At 43.9% G+C, this 20,388-nt stretch overlaps 1 protein-coding gene across 3 annotated transcripts in view; it reads right to left on the reverse strand.

The window, feature by feature from the left end:
* Nucleotides 1–20,388, reverse strand: part of ARHGAP35 (Rho GTPase activating protein 35) — a 134,944-nt gene that overhangs the window by 56,602 nt on the left and 57,954 nt on the right. For all 3 annotated transcript variants that reach the window (XR_002827039.1, XM_023746869.1, XM_006106011.3), the window contains exon 3: nt 12,515–12,659. Coding sequence is in view for 2 of the 3 variants with exons in the window: in XM_023746869.1 (XP_023602637.1) it covers nt 12,515–12,659 (145 nt within the window). In the remaining variant the exon portion in view is untranslated. The remainder of the gene's footprint in view (nt 1–12,514; nt 12,660–20,388) is intronic.

Below are 20,388 nucleotides of genomic sequence, written 5' to 3' on the forward strand. Positions count from 1 at the left end.
TGGAGTTATCAAGATCTGTGCTAACCACAGTCTCAACTTGAAACCACAGGGAGAGCCCCATCGAAGAAAAGAGCTGAAGGATTCAAGATTATTCCAGCCAGGCACACTGCAAATGGGAAAAATCCAGCTGCTCAAAAAATGGGTGAGACAGCTCTGTGTACCCACCCCTTGCCAAGAGCCCCCTTATCTAAAGATAGCAAATACAAAGCCACAAATAGCTAGCAGAGATCCCCTTACTGGTTTAGCTCTCAGCCTCGTAGATTATTATGCCTCAGGGACTGATATGTGCTTCAAGACATCTTTTAAACGATCATGTTCAACATGCTAAAATTAATTATTAAGTCCGGCCTGTGTGGCTCAGTGGTTGAGCATGAACCCATGAACCAAGAGGTCCCTGGTTCCATTTCTGGGCAGGGCACATGCCTGAGTTGCAGGCTCAATCCATCCCCAGTAGGGGACATGCAGGGACAGCCAATCGTTTCTCTCTCTCTAAAATCAATAAAAACATATTAAAAAATTAATTATTAAAAAATGTCTCATTCCACTCTGGCTGGGTGGCTCAGTTGGTTGGAGTGTCGTCCAGTGCACCAGAATGTTTCGGGTTTGATTCAAGGTCAGAGCACATACAAGAGGCAACCGATCAATGTTTTTCTCTCACACTGACGTTCTTCCCCCTACTTCCCCCCTCTTTAAAATCAATAAAAACATATCCTGGGGTGCGGATTGAAAAAAACAACAACACCCACACTGTCTCCTCCTGGTTATATATCTGAAGCATATGAGTGCACACAAATGCACCAAAATTCATGCATAAGAATGTTCATAGCCTGCCCTAACCGGTAAAATATATTAAAAAAGAAAAAAAAGAATGTTCATAGCCCTATCCGGTTTGGCTCAGTGGATAGAGCATTGGCCTGCGGACTGAAGGGTCCCAGGTTCGATTCCAGTCAAGGGCATGTACCTTGGTTGTGGGCACATCCCCAGTTGGGGGTGTGCAGGAGGCAGGAGGCAGCTGATCAATGTTTCTCTCTCATTGATGTTTCTAACTCTCTATTCCTTTCCCTTCCTTTCCGTAAAAATCAATAAAATACATTAAAAAAAAAGAATGTTCATAGCAGCACTATTCATAATAGTGCCAAAATGTAAAGTGCCCAAATTTCCATGAAGAGTTAGAATGAATAAACTGTGGGTTATTCACGCAATGGAATAGTATACAGCAATGAGAATGAACGATCTATAACCATACGCAAGCATGGATAAATTTATGGAATGAGCCCAGCCGGCATGCTCTGTGGTTGAGCTTCGACCTATGAACCAGGAGGTCACGGTTCAATTCCCGGTCAGGGCACATGCCTGGGTTGCAGGCTCGATCCCCAGTGTGGGGCATGCAGGAGACGGCCGATCAATGATTCTCTCTCATTGTTTTTGTTTCTATCTCTCTCTCCCTCTCCCTTCCTCTCTGAAATCAATAAAAATATATTTTTTTAAAAATGTACGGAATGAACCACAGATGAACCCAGGCATAATGCTAAGTAATGGAAGCCAGACCAAAACTGCATTTGGTCTGAGTCCATTTTAAAAGAACAAAAGCAATTAAAAAAAAAATTAATTGATTAAATAAATAAACAAAAGCGGCAAACTAATCTGTAACTCTCAGAAACTAGGATAGTGGTTATGCCTGGTAAGAGGAGTCCAGGGCAGGGAGGGAGGGACATGTGGGGCTGGTCATCTTCGGTTTCTTGATCTGGGTACTGACATACAAGTGTGTTCCATTTGTGGCTATTCATTGAGCTATACTCATGATGACTATACTTTACTTTTTTTATTTTAAATCCTCATCTGAGGATATGCTTTTATTAATTTTTAGAGAGAGAGGTAGGGAGAGAGAAACATCTACGTGAGAGAGAAACATCGATTGGTTGCCTCCAGTACAGGCTCTGACAAGGGATCAAACCCAAAACCTAGGTTTATACCCTAACCAGGAATTGAACCTGCCTGGTGCACTGGAGGGCATTTCAACCAACTGGGCCAACCAGCCAGGGCTAAGTGTACTTTCTTAATGATGCTACAACTTCAATGAGAAGTTTTTAAAAACTACAGACATTGTCCTACAGATATTGTCCATTACTGAAAATGCCCCATTACAGTGGTTCTCAACCTTCCTAATGCTGCGACCCTTTAAACAGTTCCTCATGTTGTGGTGACCCCCAACCATACAATTATTTTCGTTGCTACTTCATAACTGTAATTTTGCTACTGTTATGAATCGTAATGTAAATATCTGATATGCAGGATGTATTTTCATTGTTCGCGACCCACAGGTAGAGAACCGCTGCTTGGATTTCCGCAGCCTTATCAAGTCAGTGATAGGAGCCACCAAATGATGGCTAACACTGACTGGGTGATCACTATGGTCCAGACATTAAGCTAAGAACATTACAAACAGAAGTTCATTTAATTCTAAAAAAAATTCTTTTGAAGGAGCTATTATTTTTGTTCCCAATTTGAAGGAACAGGAAAATGAAGCTTAGACAGTTTAAGGCCAGCTGCTATATGAGAAAGTCAGGATATCAGGGTGACCCCAAAGCTCGCGGACTTAACACCTGGGTATCTAAATGAGAAATGGGTTCATGCTATAAACATAGAAGTAGCATTAGGCTCCCAAACTTTTTCATGACCCTGACTTTTATATTGAGTCTAGGCCAGCTGTCTTGTAAAGTGTATCACATTCTAGATTTTTCTGATTGTTTCCTTATAAGATTCAGATTAAGTATTTTAGTCAAGGAGGCACACAATGTTAGCCTGAACTGCTAGTGGGGGTGCCAGGGCTAATGATTTTAAGATAGTAAACTCCAGATCTCTCCATTATAAAAGTACACCCCCCTTTTTTTTGTTAATCCTTACCCAAGGATATTTTTCCATTGATTTTTAGAGAGAGTAGAAGAGAGGGGGAGAGACACAGAGAGAGAAACATCGATGTGAGAGACACACATCGATTGGTTGCTCCCCCAAGGGCCTGCAACCGAGGTACGTGCCCTTGACCGGAATCAAACTGGGACCCTTTCAGTCCGAGGGCCGACACCCTACCCACTGAGGCAAACCAGCTAGGGCTATTTCCCTTTTATAACTGGTAATTAATGTGTTGGTTGATATTCTGAAACCATGTAACTATCAAGTTCCCTGAAAGCCATTTCATAGTGATTTTCTTTTTTTACTTTTTAAAAATCAACTACTGAGGCATAATTTATATACAATAAACTTATTTAAAAGTATATAATTTAATAATTTTGAAATATGAATACAGGAGTGAGATCATCACCACAACCAAGATACAAAACGCTGCCATCACCCCCAAAAGGTTTTCCATGTCCCTTTGTAATCCATTCTTGCACTGCTGGCTCCCAGGCTGATCTGCCTGCTGTCACCATAGATTAGTTTGCATTTTCCAGAGTTGGGTATAACTGGAATCATAACTTGTAGTCTTTTGTATCTGGCTTCTATCCCGCACAGCTTTTAATGATTTGAGATTCAAACACGTTGCTGCATGTTGCAGGAATTTATTTCTTTTGGCCCCTGAGTAGTATTCCAGTGGATGAATGGACCAGCTCATTTACTAACCTGTGGATGGGTGGTTTCCAGTTTGGGATTTCATGAACAAAGCTGCTGAAAACAGCTGAACATGTCTTCATTTCTTTTGGACTAATACCCATGAGTGGAATAGTAAGTGTATGTTTAACCTTTAATAAACTATCCAAGAGATTTCCAAGGTCAGTTTATATGCCCTTTTATATTCCCAGCAGCAGCCGGTAAGGGTTCTAACTGCCTGAGATTGTCACTTGGTCCTCCTTGTCAGTCATTTCATTTCTCAGTGATTTTAATTTCATTTTTAATGTTTTTTAAAAGCATATTTTTATTGATTTCAGAGAGGAAGGGAAAGGGGGAGAGAGAGAGAGAGAGAGAGAAACATCAATGATGAGAGAGAATCATTCATCGGCTGCCTCCTGCATGCTCCCTACTGGGGATTGAGCCTGAAACCTGGGCATGTGCCCTTGAATGGAATCAAACCCAGGACCCTTCAGTCCACTGAGCCAAACTAGCTAGGACTTTAATATGTTTTTATTGATTTCAGAGAGAGGAAGGGATAGGGAGAGAGAGAGAGAAACATTAATGATGAGAATCATTGATTGGCTGCCTCCTGCATACCCCCATCAGGGATCAAGCCAGAAACCAGGGCATGAGCCCTGACCTGGAATCGAACCGTGACTTCCTGGTTCATAGGTTGACGCTCAACCACTGACCCACACTGGCCGGGCCCCAGTGATTTTAAAATCCAGTAATGTTTTTTGCCTGAATTTGTTATACATTTGTATGATTATGTCTATCTCCACCATCCCTGCACCTTATGGGGGAGAACTTTAGTTCAACACAGTGCCTAGCATATAGTAGATGCTTAATATACATATTCAATAAATGTCTGTAGAATGAATAAAACCTATTACTCCTCCAATAAAAAGATGGTAAGCTAAATATTTTTAAAGCTAATAAGTGACTTATCAGGAAGTTTCTATCTACAACCATTTTGTGCATTACCCTGCATTTTCCCACTCAACCAGAGATGAGACTCAAACTTGACCTGATTCTGCTGCCCCTCAAGAGAGGCAAGTATAAAAAGGCCGCTAAGTGCAGGCACCAAAACCCCAAGGCAGGGTTGTGTGGCTCAATCTTATGCCCTCCAGCAAAGGGCTTTAAAAATAGTAAATGTCAGTTGTAATATTGTGCCCATGTAGGTGCTGCGATGCCCCGAAGACTGAGCCCTGGTTCTGTCACCAGGTCTTGTGAAGGTTTCCTCCTAAGAGTGGGGAAGAGAATATAAGTGCTGCCACATTCTCTCCAGCCAAGACCCTCCCCACAGCGATGTACCCTGATCCCTTCCCAAGGGCCAGCTTCCCACCACATCTGGTATCTTAGAGCAACAGAATCTCTTGTGAAATGAGAGCACTTATGTCAAGTGCCTGGGCCATAGCAAGCACACAGTTAACGTGTCCGAAACAGAAAAGGGGAGAGTCGCCGTGATGAAGGCCACCTTTGGCATTATTATTTTAATCAGCTGCTGGGCTTCCTTGACGACAGGGGATTTTCCATTCCACAGGGACTAACTGAAAGTAAGATGCACTAACAAAACTGTGGTCTATAGTTATTTATATGGTATGGCCTGAATACATTATAAGTTGAGATGGAAAAGGAGGGGCCTTATGCCCAAATGAAACTGCTTCTGTCTGGGAACAGCTGCTTTCTCCGCCCTCGGCAGTGCTTGCTAGGGGTGCTGGGGATTGGTCACTGCTCAGGAAGCAAAGCCATTAAGGAAAGGACTGCCCCTCTTGCCCTGCCTCCTCCCACTACTAACAGAAAAAGGTTTTTTTTAAAAAAAAATCACAGAAAGAGGGAGAGGAGGTTCGGTCTCACAGGTTATTCAAAGGAATCGCTCCTAGGGAGTGCTGTTTTTAGTTCAATGACTGACAAGTGAGGCCCGGGCCTGGGGAATATATGCGGCAGAGCCCAGATAGATGAGCAGGCACTAGGCACTCGGCCTGCAGGGTACTAGCCCTCCTGGGATGGAGAGGGTGACACTGGAAGCTGCCTCAGGGGGTTTCTCCACTGGTGGACAAGAATATTTTCCCCAACTGTGGGAAAAAAGCCTTGACTCAAAATTGGTCCAGAGATCCGGGATTTGAATCCTTAGTTGTGTGACCACAGTGAGGTGGGAAGACAGTGTATTTATCCTGAGAAATTCTTCTCAGAACTGTGAGCAGGCTCTAAAAGTAAGTACTCACCCCAACTCCAGGGAGATAAACTCTGGACCAAACTGAATATTCCTACTTCCTGCCACGCACAGAGAGCTTAGATTAGCGGGGCCAACATTCTCTCTCAGGACTCAGCCTGCTATAGAAGGGAGCAGTGACTCCTTGGCCCCGACCACTTTTCCATGTGGGTGAAAACTGGAAGAAAAAGCATTCCAGCCAGAAATGTAGTCTATCTGATCCCCAGCAAACCCCTCCTCGGTGACCTCAGAGCAGCTGCAGGAGCTACATGCCCTCTTCCAGCCCTCCCATGTCACCAGAGCTGCGAGAGTAAAATCGAACACCTTATTAGCACAGCAGGCGCTGAGGCTGTACCTGGGCTGGGGCTAAAAGCATCTGCAAATCAATCTGGAAGCTGCTCTACCTACTGGCCATTTGTTGAACACATTCCAATGTTAGGAAATACAAAACAAGGGTCCAAGAGCTCAGGGAAAAAGACAGGTACAAACCAGAGCCAATCTTCACCCACAGATTCTGGGCTAACCTCAGAATGTGGGGAGCGCTCCGATGTCGAGTCCTGGCAAGAGAGCACAGGAGTGCAAACTTTCAGACAACAAGGCAGTGGTCCTTTTCTTGTCACCTGTTTAGGAGGAGTTAGCAACTGACTCACAAACTGTGGGCAGGGGAGACGGCAGTCACAGAACCCTGCCATGGGCCACCCTGGACCTAGGAGCTGCCTGCAAACAAAGCTTCTCTCCCTCTTGACACCAAATTTTGTCCTCTTCTCAGATCAAAGATTAGAATGCAGCTGACTGAGAGATGAAATTAAAAAATGATGCCCAAGGTACAGTGTTAAGTCAAACAAAATAAGCTGCAGGATAATATGTACACAATTTCATGTTTTTAAACTTTGGGGGGGGGCAGTATTAGCAGAAAAAATACAATTATTACTGATTACTTCTGGAGATTGGGATTAAAAGGGACTTGCATTTTCTGTTATATACCTATAAAACATCTATGGATATTTATGATTCAATTTTTAATAGTGAGCATGTTTACTGCTCTTGTAATGAGAAAAAATATTTGTAATGTGATGGAATGGTTCAAGTTCAAATCATAAAGGTCATACCACTCCCTCTCCACCACAGGTTTTGGTTTGCTTTGTTTTCTACACGCTCGCTGGCTGTGACGCTGGTAGGAAGAGGCAGGTGGGTAGCAAGGCAGGCCCTGAGGCACAAAAGGAGAGGGGTGGGTTTCTTTCCCACCACCACCTGCAGGAGTGTAAACCCCCAAGCACTGCTCTTGAAAGTGATGATGCAGTATGTCATTTGCCAGGACAAGCAAGTGACAAGTTGTATGAAACAAACATAAAAGAGGCAGGCACAGGACTTTTGACTTTGAACTGCTTGGGGCGGGCCTGGCAAACAAGCTTCATTTGGAGTATCATTTCCAATTGGCCAGAAGGGACTGCCTGAACTACCATGGGATCAATGGCAATTCCTACCAAGAATAAGAGGGAGAGATGGGATGGGGAGGTCAGGTGGCAGCACAGACTTTCCCTAAGAAAAGTACAAGTTCAGTGTAAGTGGGAGCTGGGAAAAAAACCTAATCCATAATTTACTCCATCACTCAGTGAAATCCTATAGTGCCTCCACGCCCAACTCACAGGGGTGCTCTGTCTAGGGAGGGACACAGTGTCGTTCGTCCCAGCCCTCGTCTCAGACAGGAGCCACCTGATGAAGTGGCTATGGGTGGTGTCAGAAGGGGCTGTGGTTGATGGAGAGGCATAGACAATCATACCACACAAAGGGACATTTTATAAGACAACTGTCTAGACTCTTATAATTTTTTTTTTTAATTTTAAAAAGGGCAGGCAGAACTGCTCTGGACTATAAGAGATGAGGAAGCAATAGCCAAACACACTGTGAATATTGATTGGCTCCTAGAACAAAAAATTCAGTTTTAAGACAAATGAGTAAATTTAAACACACACTATTTATATAAAACTAGAGGCCTGGTACACAAAATTTGTGCATTGGGGGGCGGGGGAGTGGGAGTGGGTCCCTCAGCCCAGCCTGTGCCCTCTCACAGTCCAGGACCTCTCGGGGCATAGCTGGCAGTCGGACATCCCTCTCGCAATCCAGGATCCCTCGCTCCTTACCGCCTGCCTGCTCGCTGCTCTTTACCGCTTGGCTTGCTGCTCTTAGCACTGCCACAGAGATGGGAGAGGCTCCTGCCACCTCCGCTGCGCTCGCCAGCCATGAGCCCAGCTTCTGGCTGAGTGGTGCTCCCCCCGTGGGAGTGCACTGACCACCATAGAAACTGGTCGTTTAGGCTTTTATTATATAGACTAGAAGCCCCGTGCATAAAAATTTGTGCACTGGCGGGGGGGGGGGGGGGTCTCTCAGCCCAACCTGTGCCCTCTCACAGTCTGGGACCCATCGGGAGAAAACCACCTGCTGGCTTAAGCCCGCTCCCCTGGGGGGAGAAGGGACGCCCAATCCCGAGGTGTCTGCCCCTTCTACCCCGGTTGCAGATGGCAGGCCCGGATCCCGCGCTGGGGCAGGCGGCGGCTCGGGATCCCGCCCCGCACATGGCAGGCCAGGATCTCGCGCTGGGGCAGCCAGTGGCTGGGTATCAGGCTGCCGCCAGCCCCAAGCAGGGCGACGCAGTGGTATCTGCCTGCAGTATGCAAATTAGCCACCATCTTTGTTGGTAGTTAATTTGCATATCACGCTGATTAGCCAATGTGAGGCGTAGCGGAGGTATGTTCAATTACCATTTTTGTCTATTATTAGATAGGATAATATTGAATTGCCCTAGCTGGTTTGGCTCAGTGGATAGAGCATCGGCCTATGGACTGAAGGGTCCTGGGCTCGACTCCAGTCAAGGGCACATGCCTGGGGTTGCGGGCTTGATCCCCAGTAGGTGGTGTGCAGAAAGCAGCTGATCAATGATTCTCTCTCATCATTGATGTTTCTATCTCTCTCCCCCTCTCCCTTCCTCTCTGAAATCAATAAAAAATATATTAAAAGCCAAACCGGTTTGGCTCGGTGGATGGAGCGTCCGCCTGCGGACTGGGGGGTCCCGGGTTCGATTCCGGTCGGGGGCATGTGCCTTGATTGCGGGGCACATCCCCAGTGGGGAGTGTGCAGGAGGCAGCTGGTTGATGTTTCTCTCTCATCGATGTTTCTAGCTCTCTATCCCTCTCCCCCTCCTCTCTGTAAAAAATCAATAAAATATATTTTTAAAAAAAAATTCTACAAAAGTACAAACTAATACCAATGAAGGGAATTATATGACCAAAACTAAAAAAGACAAAGAAGAAAACAACAGAATTCAGATATCCCAGATTAAAACCCACTCACTCAATCAACAATGAGTATATACTGGGTGCCAAATTCTAGGGAGACAGGAGTACAGAGACTCCTGTTCTCAGGAAGTGGAACTGTGCCTGAGAAGAACTACCAGGAAGATGACATCAAAGTGCTGCTGGGGTGGGGGAGTCTGGAAGAGTGAGGGCAAGTTTCAGAGGCAGGAGGAATGTGGGACATTTCAGACATACGGAGGGCATATGCAAAGCAGAGCAATACAAAGAAAGTCTGCTTGGTCCATGTTCTTCTAAAATAGTTTGTATTCATGTAAAGCAATTCTAAAATCAATGCCCACTGTAGTATAAAACAGAAAGAAGGGGGTGGGAGCAGAAGAGAGAAAAGGAAGGATAAAGGGAGGGGAGAGGAGAAGAGGGCGTGAAGGCAGGCAGGCAATGACAGCATGATAGCACTGGGTATGAGAGGAAGGAGTCAAGAGTGTGGCCGGCAGCTGGCAGGCAACGAGGAACCAGGAAGAGGTTTTCAGTAGAACTGTCACATACTCAGGATGGACTGAGAAGGGGTGTGATGGTGGGGCAGTGGAACTCAAGTGGAGGGGACAGAGCTAAGAGATGACCAAGTAGAAGCGATGGACTTGGGAACTGATTAGCTAAGTCAGAGATGTCCCTGAAGCTCCGAGCTTTTTGGTGAGAGGGGACAGTGGTGCAGTCTAGCTCTCAGAGAAGCAGCAGCTTGGTGGCAGACTGTGGCCGGGTGGAGGAGGTCTTCATATCTGAAAGGTTTCACAAGTAGAAGAGCAAGGAGAGGTATAATTTTGTCACTGGGTGTAAAGAAAAGCTAGAGGGCATGCGGACAACATTCAAGCACCTGGCACTACCACAGGGGAGCCGCTGGAGGAGGCCACTCACAAAAGGCTCCTCCTGAGAAGGGGAAGCTCTCCCAGACAGGAAAATCCAAACTAGTAAGTGCAGAAGGAATTAGAGTTAGAACTATGGCGAGCAGGGTCTCAGGCAAGAACCATCAATGGATACTAAAACTAGTGGGCGAAAGTGTTAGGAGAAACCAGACATTAGAGTCTCAAATCACCTCCCTACAAAATCCTTACTCATTACAAAGGGGCAAAGAGTAGCTTTACAGTGGAGAAGCCTGGCAGGCACCACCACGTCAATCAAGGGATCAAGACATCTCCAGTGATGGGGCAAACTGGCATCACATGCCACCTGGGGTGAGGCAGTGAGGCCACAGCATTGCTTCCCTGCTATTTCTGCCAAAAGCACACTCCTGAACCTAATCATGAGGAAACATCAACAAAACAAAACTAAAAAATAGCCACGTTGAGGAACATCCTACAAAATAACTGATCTGTACTCTTTAAAAAACTATCAAGGCCATTACAAACAGATAGACTAAATAGTTTTAGATTAAAGAAGACTTAAGAGACCTGACAATTGTATGTAATCTCTCACAAAAAAATTATCTTTTATTACACAGGACATTTTAATGGAACTAATGAAATGAAAATGTCTATAGATTATATAGGTTAGTACTGCATCAGTGTTAATGTCCTAGTTTTTAAAATTATATGGTGATGTAAGAGAATGTTTTTTAGGAAATATCCACTGGAGTATTTAGGAGTAAAGCTGCATCATATCTGTAACAAATATTTCAGGAAAAAAGATACAAATATGTAGAGAAAGAATGATACAGAGAATACGGTATAATGTTAACATTTATGGAATTTTTTGTTACTTTCAAGTTGTTACAACTTATGATTTTCCTATAAATCTGAAATAAGTTAAAAAATAAAGGGAAAAAGAGCCCACCCCCTCCTTCCAATGCCACAACTATCTCGCTGAAACATTGGTGTAACTAGAGAGAATTTAATCACCCAATTGCTTTGTGTAGATTTCCTCCTGGCCCAAGGGAGAGGTGCCAGGAAGAAACAGATACAAAACCAGTGTCTAGCCCTGGCCAGTGTGGCTCAGTTGGTTGGAGCCTTGTTCCATGAACTGGAAAGTCGGGGCTTTGATTACCCACCATGGCACACACCTGGGTTGTGGTTTGATCCCCAGTCAGGGCCAGTACAGGAGGCAACCGATCAATGTTTATCACATTGATGTTTCTCTCTCCCTCCCTCTCTCTAAAACCTATAAACATATTCCCTAGTGAGGATTAAAAAACAAAAACAAAACCATGGACACTCAGAAAAAGCCTTGGTTACAGAATGGACTAAACAAAGCTGCAGGTCTGCTGTGATTATGCAAAGTGCTTGCTGTTTCAACGCTAAGCCTGGTGTGCTGCAGAGAAAACCCTGGAAATAATGACAAAGTCTTTAGCGGGCTTCCATTTGAAACCTACATTCCCTGATTCTGCACATCCTGAGGAAATATTAAAACCAGTCATCCAACTTAATATGATGCTGCTTAAATTATCAGCAGAGCCTGGCAGCGTGTCCACACCACACAATACTTAATATCACTACAGATAACACCGGAATCAGGAAGAACACAGAGGGAGGCCATAATCCTCACCTTGGTTTCAAATCAGTTTAAGCCTATATTCTTGAGCTCAACTACTAATGCTCAAGAATTCATGTAATCCTGTGCCCACTGTACCTCCTTCTCCCCAAAGCTCATCAGCTTTGAAAGCATCCAGGAGAAGAACAAGGGAAACAGCATGAAACTAGAAGTTCCAGGGGTTTCAAAAGAGAGGCCAAAAGACATGTTGTAGGAATTCTAAGTGAATGAAATGTATGTTTTAACACAGGTAAAATTGTGTCATTTCAAGAACAAAGAAGAAAAAATTTAAGACAGTTGGCTTTCACATAACACCAAGTTGTCAGTGGAGTTGAAATGTAGTTGCTTGATAGAAGATACCCAAGCTGGGTTTTTTTAATCTCCATTAAAAAAAAAATTTTTTTTTTAAATCTCTCAAAACATGAATCTCAGACACTATAACAGTTACAACTAGTCATTCATTTTATTAAACCAAAATGTATTACCATTTGTGTCTAGTCTAGTACTGAGGACACAATGAGAAATAAGACCCTTTCCCTGCCCTCAAGAAGCTGACAGGCAGGCAGGCTGCATGCTATGACAGGGAGCTGGGGGGACACAGAGAAGACACCTAGATGGGCCACAACTGCAGCCTTGAGAACAGGACAGCTCCCGTGTTCTGAAAGCTCTACTGGATCTGGCACCACAGCCTCACAACTATGGAGATGGAGGGAGGAACCCGACAGCTGTCGGGACTGCTCAGCTCCTTCTTAGAACGCAACTCACACTAAGCGAGAGCTGATTCCAGAATCTCTAGAGGGCTTAGCCTCTGGAAAGCATGCTGTGTAGACAGTGAAAACTGTAATTGGCTCTGAGGTAACACACTTACCTGTGGCTTCAATGTACTCAATGCATCTCTCAATAAAAACAGGAATTGGCTTCTCGGGAGTCACGACGGTTGTTAAGGGGACCCCAAAATAGTTACTCTCCCAGGTTGCCTTTGTGATGGATGGCCGGGGTTTAGGCTTTGGTTTCTGTCCAAGAAAGAGAAAAGAAAGCAGAAAAATAAAGTGAGTCTCATCATGCACCTACACATCAGGAAGGCTTCCCGGGGAGAACTCACAGTGGTGCGGAAACTGCTGGAAAGGTTCCAAGCAGGATAGAGAGAGCCACTTGTTCATCTCACTAAGTTTGCATTTTCTAGCCTCCAAGTATCACACAAGCTGCCAGCAAGCTCCCTCATAATCACACCTTGAGCAAGAGACTGCAGTGTCAGAACAAAGGTGTTTATAAGAAGCAGGCCATGTTTATTTAATAACAATGAAATGACTATCCACAGCCTTTATCAGGGGTGCACTGGCATAAACAGGAAGTTTTCCAAACATCCCGAATGGCAATAGATGTTATACACTCAAAGATGACTAAACTCTTAAAAAGATAAAAGATGGAATTAAAAACTAATAACTTACTCTTTCCAGAACAGAGATAGACCATGTATTCTGCTAAGGCTGAAAGCCCCCAGTGAGAATTCCCTTAGATACATCACCTGGTATCAATGGCTTCTGCATTTGAAAAGGGCAAAACTAACTCATCAAAGATAACTCCGTCTTTTCTTTCTCAGCAGTCACCTTCCTCACATAGTAGGAGTAGCAGCTGCAACTACTTGAGAGCTTACTATGTACTAAGCAAGTCCCAAATATTATTCCTTTTAAACCTCACGATATTCCATTTTACCAAGGAAAAATGTCACATACCTAAATGACACAACTAGTAAGCGACAGTGCTAGGATTCGAACACAGGAGGGTGTGTCTCCAAAGATCCTGTCAGTAGTTATTACTGTTAGGAGTTACCCAGATTGTAGTGTATCTTTAATCATTTATCCAACCATACAGTCATCGTCTGCCTAGCCCAAGAACTTTTGAAAAAACACAATGAACCCATTGGTCAAGAGCACAGGTTTTGCAATTAGCCAGACTTGGGTAGGTAACTGAATTTTTCTAGGACTCAGCTTCATCTGTAGAATGGGGTTCCTAACACCCAAACCCACAGATCTGCTGTGAGTCTGGAGTGAAATAATTCATATAAAGCACTTAAGCGTGTGTCTGCTGCATAGTAAGTATTTAATTGATGGAGGCTCAATTTTCTAGCTAACTTAGATTGTTAGAAGACACCTCTTCATCTTGTTCTAATATTGGGGGAGAGGGGAGTATAAGATTAAAATTTATTGTCTATGTACTAGTACTATGGTTAGAAGGCTTTATGGTGATTAGAAATAGCTTCCTTGCAGCTTAAAAGTTCCATTTTTAAAATTCCTTAAGACCAACTAATTTGGAAGTCTCAGTTTTATTGAAGAACAGTGCTGCTATTAGTTTTGACAGCCAAATTCTGCCAAATTGAGATTGGTAAAAAGAATTACCGAAATCCAGAGTCTTCTTTGTATATTCAGATTCTAGAGTTAATAGGCTAAACAGAATGGAGAGAATATTGTTTGATTCCTTGTGATCTGGCTTCAAACATGTATAAAGATAGAAGCTCTCAGCCCGTCTTCCCTTTAGTAAGAACTCACACTGTTGGGCGACTACTGTATACTGGGTGCTGAGCCACTTCCCTTCCATCATATCATTTCACCCTCACGTCCATCTTGTGAGCAGGTTGCTGTCCCTGAGATGCTAAGTCACTTAACCAAAGTCACAGAACTTATCTGTCAGGGTTCAAACCTAGGTCTATTAGATTCTAAAGCTTAAATTCTTTTTTTTTTTTAAAGATTTTATTGATTTTTTACAGAGAGAGGGACAGAGAGCTAGAAACATCGATGAGAGAGAAACATCGACCAGCTGCCTCCTGTACACTCCCCACTGGGGATGCGCCCGCAACCAAGGTACATGCTCCTGACCGGAATCGAACCCGGGACCCTTGAGTCCGCAGGCCGACGCTCTATCCACTGAGCCAAACCTGCTAGGGCAAAAGCTTAAATTCTTTATGTTGCACTTCACATAAGTAGAGGATGCTAGGGAGACAGTCTAGATTGGTTCTTTCATGTAAAGATACATCATAAATCATTTATTTGTTTTTCCTTATTTCTTTGTAAAAAGTGTGAAGTCAGAGCCTGCTTGCCTTGGCAGTCTATACGGGGAGCTATCGGCAGCTACTCCCCACAACCTGAGACGCTATGTCACTGGTCTCCCAAGGAATGGGCATACTGCAGTGGGCCAGGGCCAGGCTTGTGGAGTGTGTGGCTCTTCTCTGGGTCCTAAGGATCCATTCACATTCCTCCATACTGAATCAGTTAGCTGATGGCAGGTTGTATGAAATAGAGACTGGACTGTCTTTCCCTTTGGGTTGTCACTTCAGGTAATGTCAGCCTGCAGCCTAGAAATGGGCTTGTTCCTTCTTTCATATATATTTTATCCGCTGCTGTTCTTTTTTCTTGCCACTTGTTTGCACAGGAAGTCCTCAAAGAATCTCAGACTAAACAGGAAGTGATCTGTTTTCTCTATAAAGGGTATCAGAAGGAATGAGAATGGGCAGGATAAGGAAAGGGAACAGTTGACTCAGACCTAGAAGCTAGTTTAGTGGCTTTTATGTAGAGACCCCTACTTTTAAGTTTACAGGTTGTACAAATTTGTAAGTAACCTGCCCTTCTAAATTGGTCTTATTAACTTGGAAATGAACTGAATCACTGAAGATACACCTGGGTCCATTTACCTTGATCCTATTTTGTTACCCGCCTCTTTATTTTTATTTTTATTATTTTTTAAAATATATTTTATTTATTTTTTACAGAGAGGAAGGGAGAGGGATAGAGAGTTAGAAACATCGATGAGAGAGAAACATCGATTCAGCTGCCTCCTGCACGCCCCCGACTGGGGATGTGCCCACAACCAAGGTACATGCCCTTGACCGGAATCGAACCTGGGACCCTTCAGTCCACAGGCTGACGCTCTATCCACTGAGCCAAACCGGTTAGGGCTACCCCCCTCTTTAGATGGTGTTTTAACAAAGGCCAAAATCTCAGTTATATTTCTGTGGTTTTAGGAAATTTCCCATATTTTAGATAATTTTTTTCCTTATGTGTGCTTCAAAATACAGGGATTGAATTATTTTGGAGCAAATATATCAACAGTATTTATGAGCATGGACTTTGGAGAAAGGGAAGACTGGGCACTATGACAACTACTTCAAATAGCTATAGGACGATCTCATGGAAAGAGAACAGAGTTTACATGATTTCCAAGGGTCATGCTGGGAAAGAGAAGAGGAATACACAGAAAGGCAATTTTGGCCAATATAAACAGAAAGTTAAAAAACAAGAAAACCCCAGCTGTTTAAAAAGGATGGGAACTGCTGTGTAAGTATTCAAAGCAGAGGCCGCAACCCACCTGCCATACCCGTCAAGGAGATTCTGCCATCGGATGGAAGGCTTTAAAATGAGACGTCTCATAGATAGCCCCCTCACCTTGAAGGGTCGAGATCTAGTTTAGCACTTCAACTTATAAATACAGAAACAGAGAGTAAGCTTTAACAGCGTCAACTCCCCTTACTGAGTGACATGGATTCATTCTCTCTCTCTCTCTCTTAAACAAACTCTGATTTACAGACTGTCACATACCCCCTTGAAATAAATGAAGGCTCTGGAGGGTGTTACAAAATAAGGTAAGGAATTCTTGTGCAACTAATTCTAAACCTTCTTAGTAAGCAAATCAGACTGTGGTGCGTGCCAAGAGTTGGGCCAGACTGCTGATACAACAAGCACCACATCAGGTATCTGAAGAGTCCTGGGCAAATGGAAGATGGAAATGCCATTCTTCTGAGTGGCCTGCCAGATGTCTCAGTCCCCGGTCAGACATGTGTCACTCATTAGGAGTCACTAGAGCCCTTTCAGCAGCAGGTCCTTGGAGAGCAGAAAGTAACAGCATGCTAACATCCATCTTCTTTTGGGGGCACTCACTTAGCAAGCTAAATTGAGAAAAAGAATCTAGCCAGAGGAAACCAAGCCCTGAGAATAATCTATACATCTGTGTCTCCAAGTTTAGAGTCTGACTGAGTCAAAACCGGAAAATAATAGTGATTCATTAGGAGCGGTCGTGTGCAGAACACTGTGCTAGGTGCTCTGCGCAATTAACTGAACTTCTCAGCCAGCCTTCAAGTGAGGGCTATTAGCCTCATTTTACAGATGAGAAAACAGGCCCAGAGAGACTCAGCCCCAGCACCGAGACAGCCAGGATGCAGGACGCAGAGGCTAGTGATCGATGAATGCCAAAGCCCCACGGTTCTTTCCCTAACAGGGACTAGCTTCATGACGAAATGCCACTGACATAAACAAAGGACTGGGTCCACTTGAATCATCCTCACCTTGCCTTTTTGGATAAATATTTTCTGAATGAATGACAGTCCACTGTTTTTACTTCAGTTTCCTTAAGAACACTGTGCCTGATTCTTAGTCTTGATACTTATCAGGTGGCAAAGGAAATAGCAATGAACCACTAGTTTATGGCAGTGTACTGCAAAGAAATGGGGACTGGAATTTGCCTCTGGCCTCTTGGCATTTCCGAAATGAGCAAAGAGCATTAACAGGAAAGTCCCAACTTTGCCAGAGCGGGAAGACGTCTGTCGCTTGCCCTTCCATGTCCACAAGGGCAAGAAAAAGACTAGAATTCAAGCCCAGGAATAACAAACAGGCTGGAGAAGGGCCCCTTCTAGCAAACTATACAATACCTGGGTTCCAGAGCCTGACGTGTAATAGGCACTTAATACATTTCCTGAACAAAACCAGTTTCCAAGAATGCACAGGGCTAATGTCTCTTGATAGCTTTTCAGGTTTAGATGAGAACTATCACTGTGAGTACAGAGGTTTTTCTTCTCACGCTGTGCTGTTCTCACTAGGATGTGAAGAGGTGAGGTTCAGAGGTCTTGTTCACACAGACAGTACTGTATCACAGACAATCAATTCCCTGTATGACTCTGAGGGCACCAAACAGGGATAGTACTTTAGATACACGTACGGCCATTTTCCTACTGGGCTAAGTTTCTAGAGGGCAAGAATCTTGGCATTTTTCTTTTTGAATGAATTATAGCCCAGGTCACATAGCAAACTAGCAGCAGAGCTAACACGAGGACTAAAGTCATCTCTCACCTTCAATGAACTTACAATCTAATTGGTAAGAGAAGACATATATCCACAGTAAACAAAGTTGATCCAGATATCAGATGAGTTAAGTACCAACTGAGCCACAAAGAAGAGTCTCTCATGGTGCCAATGGAGAAGTCAGTCACCCTTACTGGATAAAGAGGATTCTATCTTCTGTGGGAGCAGCACGTATAGCTATGTAGTGATGCTGAACAGTCAACCTCAGATATTCTCTCCTGGTCTCCATGTCAAATTAGTTATCCAGATTTTAGGGTCAGAAAATATGGTCGCTAGAGTTGTACCACCTAGCCCAGCCTTTTAAATGATTGGTAACATCTCTAATAAAGGAAATAAAAAAACATTCTCTCTCTCTCTTTTTTTTTTTTAAAGGAGGAACAGGGACAGTGACCTCTGAGTGGGGACAATTCTCCCTTTTCCGAGTGAAACTGATATAAGCAAAGTCCTAGAAGGTCCCACACATGGTCGCATGGTTTGTCAAGTTGTGTGATGGCACACCCTGGACTAACTGTAGCTGGTATGATAGAAAAATCGAAAGATTCCTTCACTGGCCAGCTGGCATGGTTCAGTGGTTGAGCGTTGACCTATGAACCAGGAGATCACAGTTCGATTCCTGGTCAGGGCACATGCCCGGGTGTGGGCTAGATCCCTAGTGTGGGGCGTGCAGGAGGCAGCCAATCAATGATTCTCTTTCATCATTGATGTTTCTATCTCTTTTTCTCTCTCCCTTCCTCTCTGAAATTAATAAAAATATATTAAAAAAATAAAAGAAAGATTCCATCAACTGTGTCACTGTCACTACAGGTTTACTCAAAGCACTTTCTTGCATTCCATATTCACATTACTGAGTTCTGATTGGCTATGATTCTCTCACATTTCCCACAGAGCTTCAAAAAGACCTTTTCTTTTCTTTTTAAAAAATCCTCACTCAAGGATATTTTTCCATTGATTTTCAGAGAGAGTGGAAGAGAGAGGGAAAGACAGAGAGAAATATCGATGTGAGGGCCCAGGCTGGGAGGAGCCTGCAACTGAGGTACGTGGCCTTGACAGAACCAAATCTGGGACCATTCAGTCCTTAGGCCGATGCTCTATCCACTGAACTAAACCGGCTAGGGCTCAAAAAAACCTCTCCAATGAAGCTATTTGTTCATGCCCCAAATGCATTCTTGGTTAACTGGTGCTCCCCCTTCTGTCTCTGATCAAATCAAAGCCCAAGTTTAAGAGAAAACCCGAGGGTGGATTTGTTCTTACTGGCAAAGTCTATTATGAAAGCACAAGTGCTCAGACTTGTCTCCTTCAAGCTGGCAGTCAGCACTATGATGGGGTCACTCACCATCTCAGGGCATCTTTATTTAGGGAGGGAACAGGAAGTATCACTAAGTCTCAGCTTTCCTAGCATCCCTAATCCCTCACATGATGGGAAAAGAAAGGCAGGTTGTCCCCTCAGTGCCCCAAATAAACTGAGACCAATAATTTTTTGCTCTATTAAAGGCACGACCGCCCTGGCCCGTTTACTCAGTGGTTAGAGCGTAGGCCCATGGACCAAAGGGTCGTGGTTCAATTTCCGGTTAAGGGCCTATAAATTGATTGGAGGTTCTCGAGCCCTGGTCGGGGGATGTATAGGAGACAACCAATTGATGTGTCTCTCTCAAATCCATGTTTCTCTCTTTCTCCCTCCCTTTCACTCTCTCTTGAAATCAATGAAAAAAATACCCTCTGGTGAGGGTTAAAATAAAATAAAATAAAATAAAATAAAGGCATGATGTCTAGCAAATATGGGTCAATCCCTGTTGCTGTTTCAGACTGAAAGGCCAACGCAATATGGGGCTGAGGTGGAGGGGTCTACTAGTTCCAGGAAAATTTTTTAAAAAATATGTTTTTATTGATTCGAGAGAGAGAAAGACAGAAACATTGACATCAATCAGTTACCTCCTGTATGCACCCCAGGCGGGTAACGAACCTTCAACTCCGGCATATCCTCTGACCGGGAATCGGATTGGTGATCCTTTGGTGCACAGAGCGATGCTCAACCAACTGAGCCACACCGGCCAGGCCCAGGAAAATTTTTACAAACATCCTTCTTGACTCAATACTCACTGAATGTGGACTTCCCAGAGCTACACACCAGTCTTTACCTGCTTCCCTGCTCTCCAACATTGGAGAAAACGAATTCCGAAGGCCTTTCTCTAGGGAAGTGGAGGTGATTCCTGACCAGAGAGGAAATAATCTGGTCCTTACAAAGATGTTTCAGTATCACTAGGTGTTGGAGGGAACAAGTTGACTCAGTGAAGATCAGAGCAATCCCCTGTTCTTTGAAAAGAGATTTGGGTTGCCTACTGTAATATATATATATATAGAGAGAGCAGGTGTGCTGTAAGCTAAAGGCAAATAGTTAAAGATAGTCTATTTTTATTACCAAAAACACACTATAGCAGTGCTTTAGGCTTAAAATAAACTGAGAAACGAATGACACCAGTTCAAAATAATTTCTCAGAGTTCCAGCTGCTATTTCAGTGTCTCCATGCCTTTTTTGTCTTCTACTCAACTAGACTCTGAAGCTAGAAACAAACAGCACCATGCTGTTCTTAGGAGGCAGTGTGGGGAAATGGACTTTTTT

The sequence above is a fragment of the Myotis lucifugus genome, unplaced genomic scaffold (assembly GCF_000147115.1).
Source record: "Myotis lucifugus unplaced genomic scaffold, Myoluc2.0 scaffold_750, whole genome shotgun sequence".
Taxonomy (NCBI): domain Eukaryota; kingdom Metazoa; phylum Chordata; class Mammalia; order Chiroptera; family Vespertilionidae; genus Myotis; species Myotis lucifugus.